Genomic DNA, 21,130 nt, shown 5'->3' with positions numbered 1-21,130 from the left:
CTATCGGTAAAACTTTACGACTGCTTTTTATTCGTCGATAACTTACCGAAAAACATCGTTAATTACCGAAATTATAAGCATTTTAACTTTACCAACATTTGTCGGTAACTCAAAAAATGAGTTAGAGAATCGCCCTACAGCAGTAGGAGATTCTTTAACTCATTTTTTGACTTACCGACAAAAGTCGTTTAAATTAAAAGAATGAAAAGTTCAAACTAACATTGACAGCACTCTTGCTATCGTTAGAAGTTTACGACTACTTTTTGGTCGCTTAATTACAGTGATAATACGAGTAAGCATTGCAATTTTACCGAGTCTTGTCGATAACTCAAAGAACGAGGTCGAGAATCGCACTACAGAGATGCATATGGAAAGATGGCATGAGAGCATCACATTTTTCAAATGTCCTAAAGCTAAATATTTTGCTAGGTACACGACGTTATTTACGAATGTATTGCAACGAAAAAGTATGTCATATACGCGACAGTTTCTAACGGACCATTCCTGTAGAGCAATTTGGGGAATTGATTGGTCTGACTAGATGTCAGTATTTTTGCTTTCTAATCTCTGGTATCAACAACTGTTAACTGTTTTAATGAAATGCAATTATCAAATTTTAAAACAATTATAACGCGGTCATTTTAGATAAACGACACAGGAAATTATTTATGGGATAAAAAAGAAACAGTTTAATTAAAAAAACAAACGAAAATTAATACAAAAGCCGTTACGACAGACAAATTTGTATCACGAGGAAATTGATAGAATCATCAATTCATTCAACGTCCATTGTTTATTTTAATCGTCTCTACTAACCGTCCTCACTCTCTCATCTCTCAAGTCGTTGTCGGTTGCAGAGAACAATTTGTTTCACAATATATGTTGAGGGTGGCCAGACCTATAAATTTGCGCAACATTTTTATAATGTATTTTTATTTAGGTGACTTTTAGACAAATTAATGTCAATAACATTCTTTATACATACATTTTTTGGCCGGCTAATTACGTCATTGCTTACGTTGTCAGTGCGAAAATATTTTTTTCTTGTTTTGTTATTGTCTCATTTTATGTTTCATTAAATAAATGGTTTCTCATCACGAGTGCAATGCCCAAAGTTCAAGGTGATGGATGGATGAACTCTTTGACAAATGAATTGTCGTTTCGTTTTCAAAGAATATCAATTTTTTTATGAAATAAAACATAAAAGAGATAACATATCAATGTAATTAATTGCAAAGTATTACTCACCCATGCGAACATATTCTCAAAATCCTTACTAGGGCTTCAAAATGTCCACTTGTAGGTATACCACAGGTCCTAAACAGGTAACGAACGGACAAATGTGGCTTATAGCATTACTTTCAGAGGAGTCCCCGGTTGTTAACGTGTTACGATTTGTACTTCCCTTAAATGTTTGTGCTTCTTGTGTTTCGTGTCACGCGGGTACAATATTGTTTTTGTTGTCGTGCGTGTTTGTGCTTAAAGCCAGGTCAGGCAATGTGCGCTTGCTGAGAGCAAGTGAGCGAAAACTTCAATGTAAAATGCATTGAAATGTATGATCACTTGCTCTCAGCAAGCGCACATTGCCTGACCTGGGCTTAAAGTAAAAATTGAAACACACACGAATCAAATTTTTATTATTCCAATTCTCACAATAGGTTTGTTTTATATGCTGCAGTTTCTTTTGCATCAAGGTTGATGGTGGCCATCTGCAATGTTTAAAAATAATTTCAATACTATATCTGTATATATGTACCTGTAATGATAGGTAACATACATCGGGTTATTTTATTTTCCTTTAGATTTAGTAAGGTTTACTTGGTTCGAGTGCTTTGACAAAATAAGACGTGGGAAATAATATGTTAATTGATAAAACGACATAGTATATTATAGTATGTATGTAGCACATGATGTTATGTATTTATAAACGACCATAGATATATTTTTATAAATTTAGAAAATATTGGCACAATGCATTGCCAAACAAATAGAATGAATGAATATTCACCACATAAGAGGAAACATTCAAAATCCTACCCTTCATTTACATTGTGCTACAGTCAGTGAAAATTATCTGGGGTGGCAGAACCATAAGTCGTTAAAACCATTATATTGCCGATCACATTGGTCACTGTGACGGGTTTTTTAACACGCATTATTATACACTCAGCATTTATGGTAACGACGGACGGAAACAACAGAAGAAACTCTAGGCCTTTTGATGAAAACTCAATTTCCGTCGAATACCACGGCCAGCACCGAGGCATCGATTCAGTCGGGTTACTCATCAGGAGATGCACCAAAAATTGACTGCTCGATGGTCAAACAAGCTTTTCACCATACAAAGCAGCGGGACCAGACCAGATCCTCCCGGCCCTATTACAGCTGGAAGTGGACCTTATTGCGTCCAAACTGTTCGGGATCTTCAACGCTTGTCTAAAATTTGCTTACACCCCGATAGCCTGGCAAGAGGCAAGGGTAGTTTTTATCCCTAAACCTGGCAAGGCAAGCTACGCAATACCAAAATATTATCGCCCGATAAGTTTAACTTCATTCTTACTCAAGACATTAGAACGGACGGTCGACACCATGATAAAGAGTAGAAACCCTAACGATATGCTCAAATTCAAACAACACGCATACGTTAAAGGCCGATCAGTGGAAACCGCGTTGCACGAGGTAGTACACCATATAGACAGAACCTTTGAAATGAAGATGTATACACTTGCTGTATGCACTGATATCGAAGGCGCTTTTAACAACGTCAGCACTGAAACGCTGATCCACTCTTTAGACGAGTTTCAGGTGAACAGGGCCTTAAGGAACTGGATCAACCATATGCTAAGGAACAAATGGATAAGCTGCGGGCTATATGACGTCAAAATAAGAGACAAAGTCGGACAAGGAACGACACAGGGAGGGATACTATCACCTCTTTTGTGGGTTACTACCATAAACAGTCTCTTAAGGACCTTAACCGAAGAAGGATTTGACCCAGTCTGCTACGCAGACGACGTTATAATACTTCTAAGGGAAAGAATCCGAATATACTTTGCAGAAGAGCTCTCAAAAATTACATACAAATTTGCATACAACTGGGCCAGACCGAGAGGTCTGAACGTTAACCCAAAAAAACGGAAATATGTCTATTTACGAGGAAAACGAAAGTGGGTAACTTCTTGGGACCAGTTTTCCTAAATAGTTAAATACCTAGGAGTAATTCTGGATAGGAAACTAAATTCGAACGACCATATTCAAGAAAGGGCCAACAAGGCACAAAGATGTTGGTCAACATGTAGAAGGGCAATAGGCTCATAATGGGGTTTCAATCCTAGGATGACACACTGGCTCTACAGGGGCTTAATTAGACCAATCTTAACATACGCGTCTGTTGTATGGTGGACAGCTATGGACAAAAAATCCAATGTGAAGATATTGCAAAAAGTCCAAAGAACATGTTGTCTAAGCATTACCAGGGCAATGAGGACTACACCGACTAGGGCTCTAGAAACAATTTTGTTTATACACCCAATAGAAATTCAGGTAAGATATGAGGCAGACCACATACCTGAAACTAGTGAAGTAGCTTTGTGTGAAGTTTCAATACCAGACAGAGACATGTGGATCGATGGAACCCTAGCACAGTTTCCCGCTGGAAGGTGCTGGTTTACGGATGGGGCTGTGCTAGAGGGGAGAACCGTACTGGATCTATATATAATGGGACCGGAAACGAAAATCTCCCTCCGACTGCCGGATAATACGATTCTTCAGGCGGTAGTCCGAGCGATAACAGATTGTCTGAACTGGTTTGAAACTCACACAAAGCCTTACGGACAGCAAAGCAGCCATCACGGCTATAACGGCCAAGACATAACTGTTTTGGAATGCATACAGTCTGTTAACAACTACTCCCAACATGGTGCGGTAAACATTATATGGGTACCAGGGCACATTGGGATTAGGAGTAATGAAATAGCAAAGTCCTTAGCAAAACAGGCAAGGGAGCAACCTACAGTCAGCCTAGATAACGCGAAGCCCTTAAAGGCGACGCACATAGAGCTAAAGGCATGGGCAAAAGATGCACATATGTATATCCCTCTGGAATAGAGAAGACAAGGGAAAAAACACAAAAATCCTATGGGGGAACCCAGACGGAGACAAAACAAAGGGACTACTTTTACTAAGTAAAAACGACATTAGTAGACTGACGGGTATCCTTACAGGACACCTGGGTCTACAAGCGCACCTGCACAAAATAGGTTGTGCAGGAAGCAGTGAATGCAGAGCATGCAGAGAGGACGACGAATTCAGACACAAAATTTAGAACCTTATCCTGACCGCAAATTAGAGCGCACAACAGGCCTACTTTATGGCTTAAGTGAATGTCCACACGGACATGTGGTGGTCCTGCATCACCCTTCTTTTCAACCTAACCTTATTATACCCTCTGCCTTTAGGCTAGAAAGGGTATATACACTTTCATACGGGCAAAATGTGCCTCATCGAAATAATGGTTTTAGACCCCAAGTATGTTTGGACGAAATGTTTTTCAGACAATTTGGAGTCGATTTAGCAATGTCCGTCCGTCTGTCTGGCTGGCTGGTGCGCACGATAACTCTCGAATGGATCAACCGATTCGGTCAAAAATTTGGCTTTGGTAATATTTTGCCCAAACTTAGTTTAAGTTCGAAGATGTGCTATATCGGTCCACTCCTTCCGGTACCTCCCCCACAAAAGTTCGAAAATGTTCGGAAAATTTGTGCGCACAATAACTCTTGAAGGAAGTAACCGATTTGATCCATACTTTCCACATCGTGAAATTTCTACCACACTTAGATGAAATTCCAATATGGACTCAATCGGTCCACTCCTTCGGGTACCTCCCACACAAAATTTCGGATGAGTTCAGATTAGGACCTGCTCTCGAATCGCTTCGACTTTTGTTGCAACAACTTGTATTAACTGCCCTCCATACGACGTTACAAATTTTATCAGGGGCAAGTCCATACTTCTTGAGAAAATAGCCTGAAAGATGCAAAAAGCCCCTATGGCACCGTGTGTAGTGGTTGGAGCGCAAGATAACACTCGAACGGATCTGCCGAATCCAAAATTACGCCTTTGTAATATTTTGTGCAAACTTTGTTTAAGTTCGAAGATAAGCCATATCGGTCCACTTCTTCAGGTACCTCCTCCACAAAAGTTCAAAAATGTTCGGAAAAATTGTGTGCACGATAACTCTATATGGGACCGATTTGGTCAATACTTTACACATCCTAATTATCTACCAAATGTAGGTCAGCTTCCAATATGGACTCTATCGATCCACACCTTTGGCTACCTCCCACACAACATTTTGGATAAATTCACTTTTAGACCTGCTCTCGAATCACTTTGATTTTTGTTGAAGCAATCTGCATTCACTGCCTCAATTACGACAGTTAAAGGTTTTCAGGGGCAAGTCCATACTTCTTGAGAAAACAGTCCGAAAGTTGTAAAAACCCCTATGGCACCATATGTAGTGGCTGGAGAGCTCGAAGCGAATACTGCGTTAGTCCACACTTTGCGTATCGTAAAATTTCTTCGAATATTAGATGAAATTCGAAGGTGGTGCTTATAGGTCCACTCCTTCCGGTACCTCCCCACAGAAGTTTGAAAATATTCGCTAAAATGGTACGCGCGATATCTCATAGAAGTAGCAACCGATTTGCTCCAAACTTTGGATCTCTAAATGTTGTCGAAACTTAGTTTATGTTAAAATTTGGGCCCTATCTGTCCAATCCTTGGGGTACCACCCACACGAATGTTCAACATTTTTGTGTAGTTAAGGGTCTGTTCGAGGATCCTTTGGACATTTTTACCGAAGGTTTTCCTAGTGGCCCTGTTCACAGCGATATTATGTTTTTCGTAGGCTAGTATGGTAAAAAAAGCTCTATCTATCGATATTCCCGCAAATTGTTGAGCTTTAATCCTATCCATATTCGATTCATACGCCCAAAATTTTGAAAACCATCCTAAATACATGTTTTTATACCCTCAGCCTTTAGGCTATGAAGGGTATATACACTTTCATACGGGCAAAATGTGCCTCATCGAAATAATGGTTTTAGACCCCAAGTATGTTTGGACGAAATGTGTTTCAGACAATTTGGAGTCGATTGAGCAATGTCCGTCCGTCTGTCTGTCTGTCTGTCTGGCTGGCTGGCTGGAGCGCACGATAACTCTCGAACGGATGAACCGATTCGGTTCAAATTTTGGCTTTCGTAATATTTTGCCCAAACTTAGTTTAAGTTCGAAGATGAGCTATATCGGTCCACTCCTTCCGGTACCTCCCCCACAAAAGTTCGAAAATGTTCGGAAAATTTGTGCGCACGATAACTCTTGAAGGGAGTAACCGATATAGTCCATACTTTGCCCATCGTGGAGCGTGTACCAGACTTAGATCAGGTTTTAATATGGACTCAATTGGTCCACTCCGTCGGGTACCTCCCACACAAAAATCTGGAAAAGTTCAGTTTAGGACCATCTCTCGAATCGCTTTGATTTTTGCTTTAGCAACTTGTATTCACTGCCCTCCATACGACGGTATAAGTTTCATCAGGGGCAAGTCCATACTTCCTGAGAAAATAGCCTGAAAGTTGCAAAAAAAAAACCCCTATGACACCGTGTGAGGAGGTTGGAGGGCAAAATAACTCTCGAACAGGTCTGCCGATTCGGTCCAAAGTTTGGTTTTAGTAATATTTTGTCCAAACATAGTTTAAGTTCGAAGATAAGCCATATCGGTCCACTCCTTCAGGTACCTCCCCCACAAAAGTTCAAAAATGTTCGGTAAAATTGTGCGTACGATAACTCTTGAAGAGAGTGGCCGAATTGGACCATACTTTACACATCTTAATATATCTACCAAATATAGATCAGGTTCAAATATGGACTATATTTGTCCACTCCATCCGGTACCTCCCACACAAAATTTCGGATACATGTTCACTTTAAGACCTGCTTTCGAATCACTTTGATTTTTGTTGAAGCAACTTGCATTCGCTGCCTCAATTGCGATGGTAAAAGTTGTTTCAGGGGAAAGTCCATACTTCTTGAGCAAACATCCCTGAAGTTGTAAAAAACCCCTATGGTACCATATGTAGTGGCTGGAGATCCATTCTTTTTAGTATCTCCTCCGCAAAACTTTTGATCTCTAATCCTAATCAACATTTTTGTCAGTTCAAACGCCCAAAATTCCTAAATACATGCGTTTTTTGGGAAAAAATTGTTTCAATATACACAGGCTGAGGGTATATCTCTGTCGGCAAAGCCGACTGATACTTTTTTACTTGTTTTTTATAAATTTAGAAAATATTGGCACAATGCATTGCCAAACAAATAGAATGAATGAATATTTGCCACATAAGAGAAACATGAAAAATCCTATCCTTTATTTACATTGTGCTACAGTCAGTGAATATGATCTGGGGTGGCAGAACCATAAGTCGTTGAAACCATTCTATTGCCGATCACATTGGTCATTGTGACGGGTTTTAACACGCATTATTATACCCTCAGCATTTATGCTAACACTTGCATACGGGCAAAATGTGCCTCATCGAAATAATGGTTTTAGACCCCAAGTATGTTTGGACGAAATGTATTTCAGACAATTTGGAGTTGATTTAACCATGTCCGTCCGTCTTTCTGGCTGGCTGGAGCGCACGATAACTCTCGAACGGATCAACCGTTTTGGTCAAATTTTGGCTTTCGTAATATTTTGTCCAAACTTAGTGTAAGTTCGAAGATGGGTTATATCGGTCCACTCCTTCCGGTACCTCCCCCAGAAAATGTTCGAAAATTCGTGCGCACGATAACTCTTGAAGGGGGTAACCGACTTGATCCATACTTTGCACTTCGGGAAATATCAACCAGAATTAGATGAGATTCCAATATGGACTCAATCGGCCTTCTTCGGGTACCTCCCACACAAAATTTCAGAAAAGTTCAGTATAGGACCTGCTCTCGAATCGCTTTGATTTTTGTTGTAGGAACTTGTATGCACTGCCCCCCATACGAAGGTACAAGTTTCATTAGGGGCAAGTCACACTTCCTGAGTAAATAGCCTGAAAGTTCCAAAAAACCCCCATGACACCGTGTGAGGTGGTTGGAGCTCAAGATAACTCTCGAACGGATCCGCCGATCCGGTCCAACGTTTGGCCTTCGTAATATTTTGTCCAAACTTAGTATAAGTTCGAAGATAAGCCATATCGGTCCACGTCTTCAGGCACCTCCCCCACAAAAATTCAAAAATGTTCGGAAAATTTGTGCGCACGAAGGGAGTGACCGATTTGGTTCATACTTTACACATCCTAATACATCTGCCATATATATATCAGGTTCAAATATGGACTATATTTGTTCACTAATTCGGGTACCTCCCACACAAAATTTCGGATAAGTTCACTTTAAGACCTGCTCTCGAATCACTTTGATTTATGTTGAAGCAAATGCATTCACTGACCGCCTTTACGATGGTACAAGTTTTTTCAGGGGCAAGTAAATACTTCCTGAGAAAATAGCCCGAAAGTTGTAAAAATCCCTATTGCACCATGTGTAGTGGCTGGAGCGGAATATATCACTCGCACTGGTCAACCGATTTGGTCCAAATTTTGGCTTACGTAATATTTTGTTCAAACTTAGTTTAAGTTCGAAGATGGGTTATATTGGTACACTCCTTCCGGTACCTCCCCCACAAAAAGTTCGAAAATGTTCGGAAAATTCGTGCGCACGATAACTCTTAAAGGAAGTAACCGATTTGGTCCATGGTTAGGTTATAGGATGCGCAGCTGCTGTATGGGCAGCCACTCCACTCGGAGACCTTGAGGTCCATTGTGTTCATCCTGGATATTGAAAAAACTGGTTGAAGATATTCTGGTGTGATGTGGATACGTATGTGTGACTGTGGTTGTGTATAGATGAAGATTGTAGGTGATGTGGTTGTGGATGTAGGTTCTGGGGGTTCTGAGCTGGTGTGTGTATGACTGTTCGGCATCTTAGTTAGTGGTGGTGATTGTTGATGGATTGATGGTTATTGGATGTGATTTAAATGAGACCATAGGTGGTGTGGTGATGTGGTGTAAAGGTGTTGCCTGTGGATGAGAAGCAATTAGCGGTACGTCTGTAAAGGTAAGAAGAGGTTGTTGAGACTATAGTTGTGGTGATGTTGTTGACTAAATATTGAAATATGTGGTGAATATTGTTGGTATTGAGGTGGTGAAATTGGGTGAAATGTAGCTGGGATGCGTTAGACAATGCTACTGTGTAGAGGTGGTGTTTGTCGCAATCCCAGTACGTTGGAGCCATTTCAGGCCTTTAGCAAGGTGAAGTAGATCGGACGGCTCTGCTTGGCTAAATGCTGTTAATGATTGGATGGTATGTACCCCCATGGTACACAGTCTTCTGGAAATGAGCATAGGACAGCGGCATAAAAGGTGCTCAATCGTCTCTATTTCTTCCACATCCTCACAAAGCCTACAGTAGTCGGCTAAGTCTTCTTCCCATTTACTCGTCATGGATCTCGTTCTGCAATGACCAGTGATGATCCCCACTGCTAGTTTCAGGTCTGGTTTCCTCATTGAGAGCAGTGAGACGGTTCTTGTCTTCGACGGGACTGGCAAGATTGCCCTTGATGTGCTGCAGCTGGGCAAGTTTTGCCAGTGTTGGCAGAATTTTTCTCGACCTTTTTGTATTATCTCTCTCCTGAAGTGGCACAATGGTGGCTTGATGGAGTTGTCGATTTCAATATTTTGTGACTCCGATCCGCAGCGTGCCAGTTCGTCGGCTGCCTCGTTTCCCTCGATGTTGCAATGCCCTGGGACCCAACACAAGGTGACGATTGATTTTAGTGGCTCCAAAGCGTGTTTGCAATCCAGAACTGCCGCGGACTTGATATATAGGGACCTGAGAGAATTTAGGGCCGCTTGACTATCAACAAAGATAGTCTCCGGTCCAGATATATCCCCTCTCATGTTATTAATCAGTTCCGCGGCCTTCCTGATAGCAAAGATTTCAGCTTGGAAGACACTGCAATATTCGTTCAGCTTGTATGAAATACGTAGATCCAGAGAATTGCTATAGACACCTGCTCCTGTGCCTGTTTCCATCTTAGAGCCGTCGGTATAAATCTCTATACCGTCTAAAGGTGGGCTACTAAGTGTCCAATCATCCCTATGGGGTATATGCACCTTCGCTGCCTCGAACGACATTTGTGGTGACATATAGTCACTAATGTTCCCCAAGGCCGTTGGTAGTCCGAATCGACGTAGGACTGCAGTTCGTCCGTGTTCGGAACTGCGCCATGAACCTAGCTCCTTCAGCCGAAGGGCACTCATTTCTGCCAGTTCCTGCACTACTATGTCCAGTGGGTGTAGATCTAGTAGCACATTTAAGGCAGCTTGTGGAGTGCTCCTCATGGCACCAGTTATTAGAAGTGATGCCGCTCTTTGGACGCTGTTCAGTTTGTTTAGATATGTCGTTTTGTTCAGAGCATTCCACCACACCAGAGAGCCATAAGTAAGAATTGGGCGGACAATGGTCGTATAGATCCAATGAACGACCTTTGGTCTCAGACACCAACTCTTACCAATGGAGTTCTTGCAGGAATATAGAGCTATTAGACCTCTCTTGGTGCGCTCCTCGACGTTCCTCTTCCACGTGAGTTGGTGGTCAAGAATGATGCCGAGGTATTTGGCTTCCGAAGAGAGTAGAATGGTGAATGGTCTGACCTTCCTTTTATTTGTGAACAATACTAGCTCTGTTTTCGATGGGTTCACTCCGAGTCCGTTGTTAAGTGCCCATCTAGATAATTTGACTAGAGCTCCTTGCAAGAGTTCTAATAGTGTCTGTGGGAACTTCCCACTGAACATGATGACAACGTCATCTGCATACGCGATCGTCTTTATGCGCTGCCTATCAAAATCCTTGAGTATTTCATTTATCACTAGAAGCCACAGTAGTGGTGATATTAAACCACCTTGAAGTGTACCTCTAGTGACCTGCTTCCGAATGGAACTTCCACCGATGCTTGAATTGATTATTCGGCTACTGAGCATGCCGTCAATCCAGTTGACCAGTATAGTCGAGACACCTAGATTTATTAGAGAGCTGTGTATGGATTCGAGTCTAACGTTATTGAAGGCCCCCTCTATGTCGAGAAATGCCGCTAGCGTATAGTCCGAGCCATCCATATTCCTCTCAATATGTCCAACTACCTCGTTTAATGCTGTTTCCACCGATTTGCCTTTTAGGTAGGCATGTTGGGCGGAACTTAGGTCTGTGGCTGAAAACTTGGCTCTAATGCCAAGGTCCAGCAGCCTTTTTAGAGTTTTTAGTAAAAAAGGAGGAAAGACTAATTGGTCTATAGTCTTTTGGAAGTGTGTGGCTTGACTTCCCCGCTTTAGGGATGTATACCACAGTCACTTCCCTCCATAGAACCGGTATGTACGATAAACACAAACAAGCCCTGAAGATACGTACCAGATGTGGAATCAGTGACTCCTAGGCATTATGTAGCATTGCGGGTATGATTCTATCTGGTCCGGGTGACTTAAAGGGCTTGAAAGTGTTTATGGCCCATCTTATTTTTGGCTGACTGATGATCTCATCAATAGCACTCACATCTGCAACTACGGTGGCATGGTTTTGTATCGTTGGAACGTCAGTTAGTTCTGATACATCCATGCAGTTAGGGAAGTGAGTGGTAGCAAGGAGATCTAGAGTTTCTAGGCCTGAGTTCGTCCATGTGCCGTCAGCCCGTTTAATACTACCAATGGTTTTCGGGTCCTTTGATAATACTTTACGGAATCTAGCCACGTCCTTTAATCCTTCTATCGTCTCACTAAAGCAAATCCAGGATTTGCGTTTAGCCTTCTTAATTTCACTGTTGTATTTATTGAAAGATACTCTGTAGTTCTCCCAATCGGTTGACAACTTTGACTTATTTGCTTTATTATAAAGCCTCCTACTAATCTTCCTTAGATTGGCAAGATCTTTTGACCACCAGGCCGGTTGGTTTCTCCTACCAGGGTGAGTTAGTGGGCAGGAGGCCTCATAGCTATCCACCAGAACCTTTGTTACATGTTTCACATACTTTGCACATCGTGAAATATCAACCAGACTTAGATGAGGTTCCAATATGGACTAAATCGGTCCACTTCTTCGGGTACCTCCCACACAAAATTTCGGAAAAGTTCAGTATAGGACCTGCTCTCGAATCGCTTTGATTTTTGTTGTAGGAACTTGTATGTACTGCCCCCATACGACGGTACATGTTTTATCAGGGGCAAGTCCATACTTCCTGAGAAAATGGCCGGAAAGGTGCAAAAAGCCCCTATGACACCTTCTGCAGTGGTTGGAACGCAAGGTAACTCTCGAATGGATCTGTCTATTCGGTCCAAAATTTGGCCTTTGTAATATTTTATCAAAACATAGTTTAAATTCGAAGATGGGCTGTATCGGCCCACTCCTTCAGGTACCTCCCCCACAAAAATTCAAAAATGTTCGGAAAATTTGTGCGCACGAAGGAAGTGACCGATTTGGTTCATACTTTACACATCCTAATACATCTGCCATATGTATATCAGGTTCAAATATGGACTATATTTGTTCACTAATTCGGGTACCTCTCACACAAAATTTCGGATAAGTTCACTTTAAGACCTGCTCTCGAATAACTTTGATTTTTGTTGAAACGATTTGCATTCGCTACCTCCATTACGACGGTAAAAGTTTTTTCAGGGGCAAGTCCATATTTCTTGGGAAAACAGTCCGAAAGGTGTAAAAAACCTCTATGTCACCATATGTGGCGGTCGGAGAGCACGATAACTCTCGAACTGTTCAATCGATTTGGTCCAACATTTGGTCTTCGTCATATTATATCCAAACTTAGTTTCATGGGCAATACCGGTCCACAACTTTCGGTACTTCTCCCCAATATTTAAAAAATTTCACTAAAATGCTAGGACAATATCACTTAAATGGGGTAACCAATTTGGTCCAAACTTTGGATCTCCTAATATTTTATCAAAATTTAGTTTAACTTCTAAAATGGCCCATATCGGTCCTCCCTAAAGGTACCTACACTATAAAAGTTCAACATTTGTGTCTTAATGCAGTTAATTTCTAATCCGCATTTTTGTCGGCAAGTTCAGATGTCCAAAAAGGGCCACGAAATTCTGAAGAGACCTTAAATACATTCGATCTGTCCGGAGGTGAAAGTTTCGCTTCACATTGGCTGAGGGTATATATCTGTCGGAAAAGCCGACTGACACTTTTTTAATTGTTCTTTTTTTATTTTTCTCATCTATGAAAATTGTAGTTTCAGAATCCGCAAAAAACTTCTCAGGTGTAAGCACCTTCCATTTATAGTTCGTTCAAGAGCACCGTGCGTGATTATCATAGTACGTTTACATGTTACTGTTATTAGTAAAGCCGGTGGATTTAATTTGCCAATTCTATTGTTTATACATCAAAAATCCCCATAAAGGAGGTTAACCCCAAAAAGCTCTAATGTAAACATGCTATTAGGTGTGTTCGTTTACTCAACAATTTGTACAAATTTGTACAAATCCAGTAACTTCTTGTAATCGACTAAGGTCTTTTGCATTGTACTGTAGAATAAACGAACAACATCCAGTAACAATTTGTACAAATTTTGAGTAAACGAACACACATATTATTGTATGTTGTAAATTAGTGTAATTTAATTGCTTATTCGCGTTTGTAGTTTCGTAAATAAATTAATAGCTGTCATTTAGATATTCTGATATTTTCTTTTTCTTACAACAGCTTTGTCTCATCTCTTCTTTGCTTCTTTTCATCTTGCCATTTTTATGTGATATGCAATCTAATTTTTTTGTTCTCTCTCTCGCCTTCTTTCAGGTTGCCATGGTAGAAGTCCAATTGAATAATGATACCCAAGTACCTGCCGGTATGTTGGTAGCCTTTGCCATCTGTACAACACTGCTTGTAGCTGTTCACATGTTGGCCCTGATGATAAGTACCTGTATACTGCCGAATATTGAGACTGTATGCAATTTACACAGCATCTCATTGGTTCATGAATCACCACATGAACGTCTACACTGGTACATCGAAACGGCATGGGCCTTTTCAACACTGCTGGGTCTGATACTTTTCCTACTCGAAATTGCCATATTGTGTTGGGTGAAATTCTACGATCTTAGCCAACCGGCAGCATGGTCTGCGTGCATTGTACTTATACCGGTATTGATTGTATTCTTGGCCTTTGCCATACACTTTTATCGGTCACTGGTGACACACAAATACGAAGTAACCGTATCGGGTATACGTGAATTGGAAATTCTCAAAGAACAAATGGAACAGGATCACCATATGGATGATCATCATCGGCCTCCACATCATCGTAATAATGGTTTGAATTATTCGGCACCAGGTGATATTGTGTGAAGAGGAGGAGCTTTTGTATGTGTGGGTTTTTTTTTCAATTTTTCTTTTTTTTTAATGTATATTTAAGAAAATGTGTATAACACATTGAAAAGTTTTTATTTTCTTTTGATTTTTTTTTTGTACTTTTAAGAGGCACAGATGTTTTCATTACCGGCTGACTATTTGAATTATGTACTCGTACTAATTGCCTTTGTTATGCTTCCTCTCAAGAACTAAAAACTAGTGTTAATATTTTTGATTTTGATATATTTTACAACTATGTTTTTTTGTCACAGGTCAATTTTTTCAACAATGTTTTTTATAATAATTTTGTATGTATTAAGATTTATTCTGTAATTTATATTAAGCTCGAAAGTTTTTTCCTTTGTATATACAGGATGTATCTAAAGTTGGTGGGGGAAATGCTTCATGAATTATAATTAGACTGCGGAATCCTATGCAAATGCATATATGGTTTGGATGGTCGTAGAGAAAATCTGATTAGACAGAAACTCGTTTTATTACAAAATAAAACGAATTAGGCCCAGAAATTTTTGCATATTTTGCATATTCTGCATATCGTGCATATTTTGACATATTTGTACATATCTGCATAAAAAGAGCATATGCAAAAATATATTCAAGGATTTGTGGTCTAAATATCCTACCAAAATGGCTGAAATTTGGTATTAAGTCTTCGTTAGGGATATGCAACTTTACAACTGAAATCTGTCCGCATAGGTCCACGTCTTCATATAGGCCCCATAGAACGGTACCTACCGATTTTCGGTATTTTGAAAGTTGTAGCTTCAATATCCCACCGAAATGACTGAAAATTGGCATTTAGTCTTCTTTGGGGATATAAAACGCTCCACCTGAAATTTGTCGGCATAGGTCCTCGTCTTCATATAGCCCCCATAGAATGGGACCTCCCGATTTTCGGTATTTTGAAGGTTGTGGCCTCAATATCCCACCGAAATGACTAAAATTTGGTATTTGGGTTTCGTTGGGGGTATAAAACTTCCCACCAGAAATTCCTCGGTATAGGTCCACGTCTTCATATAGCCCCCATAGAACGGTACCTACCGATATTCGGTATTTTGAGAATTGTAGCCTTAATATCCCACCGAAATGACTGAAAATTGGTATTTAGTCTTCGTTGTGGGTATAAAATTTTCCACTTGAAATTTGTCGGTATAGGTCCAAGCCTTCATATAGCCCCCATAGAACGGTACCTCCCGATTTTCGGAATTTTGAAGGTTGAGGCCTTAAACCGAAATGGCTGAAATTTAGTACATAGTCTTTAATTACTTAGTCTTTAATTTAGTACCTAGTCTTTAATCACTATTAAACTTTCTCCCAGAATTTTTTCGGTATAGGTCCACGTCTTCATATAGCCCGCATAGAACGGTACCTCAGGATTTCTGGTATTTTGAAGGATGTGCCCTCAATATCCACCCGAAATGGCTGAAATTCGGTATTAAGTCTTCGCTGGGGGTATAAAACTTTCCAACTGAAATTTATCGGTATTGGTCCACGTCTTCATATAGCCCCCATAGAACGGTACCTCCCTATTTCTGGTATTTTGAAGGATGTGCCCTCAATATCCCTCCAAAAAGGCTGAAATTAGGTATTAAGTCTTCGTTGGGGGTATAAAACTTTCCACCTAAAATTTGTCGGCTTAGGTTCAGGCCTTCATATATCCCCCATAGAACGATACCTCCCGATTTTCGGTATTTTGAAGGTTGTGGCTGTGGTTATACATTTCTCTATTTTATTGACTTGTCTGAAGAGAATTTTAAACAGAAAAATTGTACACATAGACATTTTTGTACCTATTATTGAAATATTTGTTGCATAAGAAAATATGTAAAATGCATAAATTTTGCATATGCAAAAATTTATGCATTTTGCATAATTTTGCATATGTCATATGTTTCGATTGCAATGTAATCAGAAGCCAAAAATATACCCAGTCCCAAAATTTGACATGAATCGGACAAAAAATAGGGGTTGCATAAAATTCCGCTGTCTAATTATAATGCAATCATACACATATACATACATATGTTCCGACAAACATCCAAGAAGCACAAGGGAGACTTCTACCATGTCAATGAGTACACCTCAATTCATATTTAAGTAAGAGGTGAATGTTCTCGGATTATCGGAATTCTGCCATATATCATTATATTGTCCCTATATCCTCCCTGAATTATAATCCAAAGCATTCTAACAATGAAGAAGTCTATATTCGTGGATGAATGTCAGAAAATAGTTGGTAACACAGATTGTGTCCAATTCTTTATAACAAATAATAGCAGGTAGGCCACGTTCCGCTGCTTAAATAGTCAATTTATATACGCTCTGCTAACGTATGTTAGCAATTCACTTCTTCTGTTTCCCACAAAAAATCAAAAGTGCAGCTTTAACACAATTATCAGATCCTTTCACATTTTTAAAGCCCAAAGTTCTTCTGTCCATATTACAGTGCTAAAATTTTATTTCCCGAAAACTTTAAAACCTCTTCAGTCAGAAATGTCTTATAGAAAGTACTATCCAAAATTTATGCTTCTCCATCGATTTTGGAACGTCCTGTATTGTATAATATATCCAAACTAATTACTACTAATTGGAGTTTTTACTACGAATCAATTTAATTTGTGGCAGCCAAGCTTAATTTAAGTTCATTGCATCATGGTCGCACCGAAGTCATTTTGCTGTTGATATTTTTCACATAAACAATTTATAAATAAAAAATATTTTTCTAAATTCTTAAAGAGGGGATCGAATTCTCAAAGCAGAGTCAAAGAAAAAGCACCAACCGTAATTAGATCGATTTTTTTATTCTAAACAAAAAAAGTATGAAGTTACACAGAACAACATTTTTTCTTTTGGTTTATATACACAACAAAATAAAAGACATATTTAAGTTAGAAACGAATTAATATGATTATGAAGAGATGTATGAAGATATAGCCAATAATTATTACCAATATGAATGATAGCAAACAAAAAAAAAATAATTTAAAATTATGTACAGTTGTGATATTGTCAAATGTATTTTATATATATTCACTACTATATATCTTATATGATAACATTATATAATATACGAAAATATTAATGAACAAAAAAAATAAAAAACAACCATAAATATAACTGCATAAGCAATATAATAAAGTATTTAATAAAACAAATGACTGAACAATGTGATTTTTTATTTATTATACATTTAAATTTCTTATATGTGAAGGTAAGTTTTAAATTTGATGTTGATTTCTGTTCAAGAAGTTGAATTTTTATTGGTGTGCAATAAAATAAACACGGCAATTTATTTACGCCTGAAAGTATGCTTTAAATTTATTACAAAAATTCTGCTTTAATACATGTTTTTGCGCCATATTTTGAAACACATCCAAATGGCCGAAACACAATGGGTTTGGGTCAATCCGGTACGTAAGAACCCGCTGCCGTGGGATTGATAATGTTTGTATTTTCATTCTTCTGTTCAACCTGGCTCTCGGTCTATCTCCAGTTCCAGGAAAGTGGCTGCTTCGATGGGATGTAACCACAGATCCACTGGAGTTAGATGAGTAGGTTTGGCTGGGCGGTTGAAAAGGTGTTTTGTGTCGTGCGGGCCCATGCCACATACTGGGCAGATGTCTTGCACGGAGGTCGATTTCCGCCCAATAAGAATTTAGGCGACTGCAATATCCCGAGCGTAGTTGAGCCAAAACTACTCTAGTTTGTCGTGGCAGCTGACGCTCCACAGCTGCAATAGATGGGGGATGTATTTCGAGGACTTTATTCACACTATACCTGTATCGTTGGACCCCTCCCTCTAGAGCATGGATATCCTTCCTGATCTGCCTGAATGTGTCGGGCCTACCCACAAGATGGTGATTGGGATGGCTCACAGGGTAACATCCAAGCAGGTACTGCAAGAAAGCATCTCATTGTGTTGCTTTACTGGAAGAATCTTTGCCTCCTCATGTCGATGGCCTACTGAAGATTTGAGGAGGCACCCTGTTGCTGTTCTCAGGGCGGCATTCTGGCAAGTTTGAATCTTTTTCCAATTCGTATCACATAGGGGGTTATCATGAACGGCAATTCCCCGTGATTTTTTTCACTTTCTCCCTTAAGTTGTAACGGCGGAAAGACAAAATTCACGGGGACATTTTATTCATGATAACCCCCATAATCTCGGGACCAGACTTGCGCCGCCTTTCTTACCACAGACCGACCTATCGCGTTATATGTGGTCAACAAGGTTTCTTTATCTGCACCCCAAGTGCTGCCGGCTAGGGACTTGAGGACCTTGTTCCTACCTTTCAGTTTGTCGCAGATAGCTGTGACGTGCCCGCACGACATGAAAGTAGTGTCGAATGTGACCCCTAAAATTTTGGGGCAGTTTGTGATCGGAATTCTGCTACCGTCGACCACGACATTCAATTCTCTTCCAAACTGCGCCGTCCATGTGGTGAACAGAGTTGCTGTTGATTTTGTGGCGGAAATCTGCATATTCTTCGAATGGAAAAAGGTGGTAAGATCGGTTAAATAGTTGTTCAGTCTCTCACAGATGTCATCAGGATAGGTACCCGACGCCAGGATCGTGCAATCATCCGCAAATGTTACGATCTCGATGCCGTCTGGAGGGGCGGAATACAGGAGAGGTAGAGGTTAGTCAGTTCCGGAGATATCACCCCACCTTGGGGAACTCTCTGTTTCACTCTACGGGGTTTGGACTTCTTGTTCCTGAATTCCACGTACGACTGGCGTCCACACATATAATTGACTATCCAACGTTTCAAGCTTGGCCGGAAGGTTGTCCGCTCAATGTCCTCAAACAGCGTGGAGTGCCTGACTGTATCAAAGGCTTTTGATAAGTCAAGCGCCACTATCACTGTTCTATCGCACGGCCGTCTCTGGTTGAGTCTTTGACAAATATGTGTGGTAATGGCGTACAGTGCAGTTGACGTGCTGTGCTGCTTACGGAATCCATGCTGATGATCGGCAACTTGATAGCTATTTCTGATACTGGGGAGGACTAAGGCCTCAAGGGTATTTGCTACGGGCGACAAAAGCGAAATCGGCCTGTACGATTCACTTTTGCTGGCATCCTTGCCAGGCTTCCGTAGTGGGGCCACCCTGCCCATTTTCCAGATTTCGGGAACAATGAGGGTGGATAGCGACAAGTTGAGAACTTTAGTGAGATACTGCACTCCCGGCTCATCCAGCTGCTTCAGCATTACCATGGAGATTTCATAAGGGTCCAACGCTGTGGATGATTTAGCGTTCCTGATGGCATTGGCAACATCATCCATTGTAAACTGTGGTGGTTCCTCCTCGGCAGGAAGAGATCTGATGCGACGTAATACTATTCTCTTCGCCCTGTCACTATCGGGGTGCTCGACAAACTGTCGATTGAAATAACTTGCGCACCTCTTCGGGTCAGTCAACGTAACGTCGCCAAACGTGACTGAGGTCCTATCTTCCCTTCTTCCAGGTGACTTAACCGTTGCCCACAATTCACCTATACCGACTCCAATGTTGCAACTCTTCAGATGATTTAACCACTTGTTCCGCTTATGCTCGCCGACCAGCCTGTTAACTTCCAGTGTCAGCTCCCTGACTCTGTGGGCATAGGGGTTGGTTCGGCGAAGCTCATCACGCTCATTTGCTAATCCCGTCGCTTCTGCTGGGAAGTTTGGTCTTACTTCGGGTATTCGACCAGCAGGGATATGGCGAGCGGCTGCAGCAGTGATGATATCTCAGAACGTCCTTTCCGCTACCCGAACATCAGAACGATTGGACAGTTCTCTGAAGCGGTGATTGGTGAACTCTCTGAAACACGGCCAATCAACTTTCTTATGATTGACGAATGTGCGGCGTTCAGAGGTAATGGAATCGAGTGGTCTGCTAATGGAGACAATTATGGGGAGATGGTCTGATCCAAGGGAAATGACGGGTTGCCAGGTAACGTCATTTGTCAGACCAGGTGACACGATGGTTATGTCTGGCAAGCTGGCATTGACCGTGCAAAACGTAGAGCTGTCAATCTACTCAGCCAGCGCTGTACCTCTCTGGTCGTTTCCGAGGGCCGAATGCCACATCTCATGATGCGCATTAAAATTCCCCAGGACCAGACGATTATGACCTTCCAAAAGCGGGCTAATGTTAAGCACGTAATCTGAGATACAGCTGTTTCTCGTATACGATCGGCAACTCTATCTCAGCAGTTCCACACGGACTGCTAACCCCATACATTGAAATTTGGTGAGAAACATCTTTGTTTTTGTCACATGTTACGTTTTGTTATGGAGTCAGGGCAATCATGAATAAATATTCCGTGCGGTATCAGTTCCCTTTCGCCAATTTCCCATTTTCATTTCCGTATATACATATATCAAAAAAGGGAAAATATATTTGTCGATTAGGCAAGAGTATTCCATAATTAGGTGATTCCAGTAGTTTCCCCACGTTTTAAAATATTGATTTTTAAAGAATTTCGCCTTTTAAAATTATTTTCAGTGCGGAAAATTTCCGAGGGAAAAATATTGTAATGTTTGGTTTACATTCGGCGTCTTTTCGTGATTTCGAAGGCGTTTCGTGATTTCGCGCGAAATCATGCAAAATTTATCATGATTTCGCATACAAAAATGAAATCATCTTATTTCGTGAT

The 21,130-nt window shown here is 40.6% G+C and overlaps 1 protein-coding gene and 1 long non-coding RNA gene across 6 annotated transcripts in view; one reads left to right on the top strand and one right to left on the bottom strand.

Moving 5' to 3' along the window:
* The window catches only part of Orai (calcium release-activated calcium channel protein orai), a 51,728-nt gene extending 34,083 nt beyond the window's left edge, over window positions 1-17,645 (top strand). For all 5 annotated transcript variants that reach the window (XM_073992661.1, XM_073992659.1, XM_073992658.1 and 2 more), the window contains one exon: window positions 13,918-17,645. In XM_073992661.1, coding sequence (XP_073848762.1) covers window positions 13,918-14,466 — 549 coding nt within the window. In that variant the 3' untranslated portion in view covers window positions 14,467-17,645. The remainder of the gene's footprint in view (window positions 1-13,917) is intronic.
* LOC141406719 (uncharacterized) lies at window positions 706-1,448 on the bottom strand. Its single transcript, XR_012413488.1, has 3 exons — window positions 1,249-1,448; window positions 986-1,139; window positions 706-898 (listed from the first exon to the last, which is right to left on the bottom strand). It is a non-coding gene; the product is annotated as an uncharacterized lncRNA (long non-coding RNA).
* Window positions 17,646-21,130: the final 3,485 nt, after the last annotated feature.

The sequence above is a fragment of the Musca autumnalis genome, unplaced genomic scaffold (assembly GCF_047663935.1).
Source record: "Musca autumnalis isolate F117 unplaced genomic scaffold, ASM4766393v1 scaffold_5, whole genome shotgun sequence".
Lineage (NCBI taxonomy): Eukaryota > Metazoa > Arthropoda > Insecta > Diptera > Muscidae > Musca > Musca autumnalis.
This window is presented reverse-complemented; position numbering and strand designations above follow the sequence as displayed.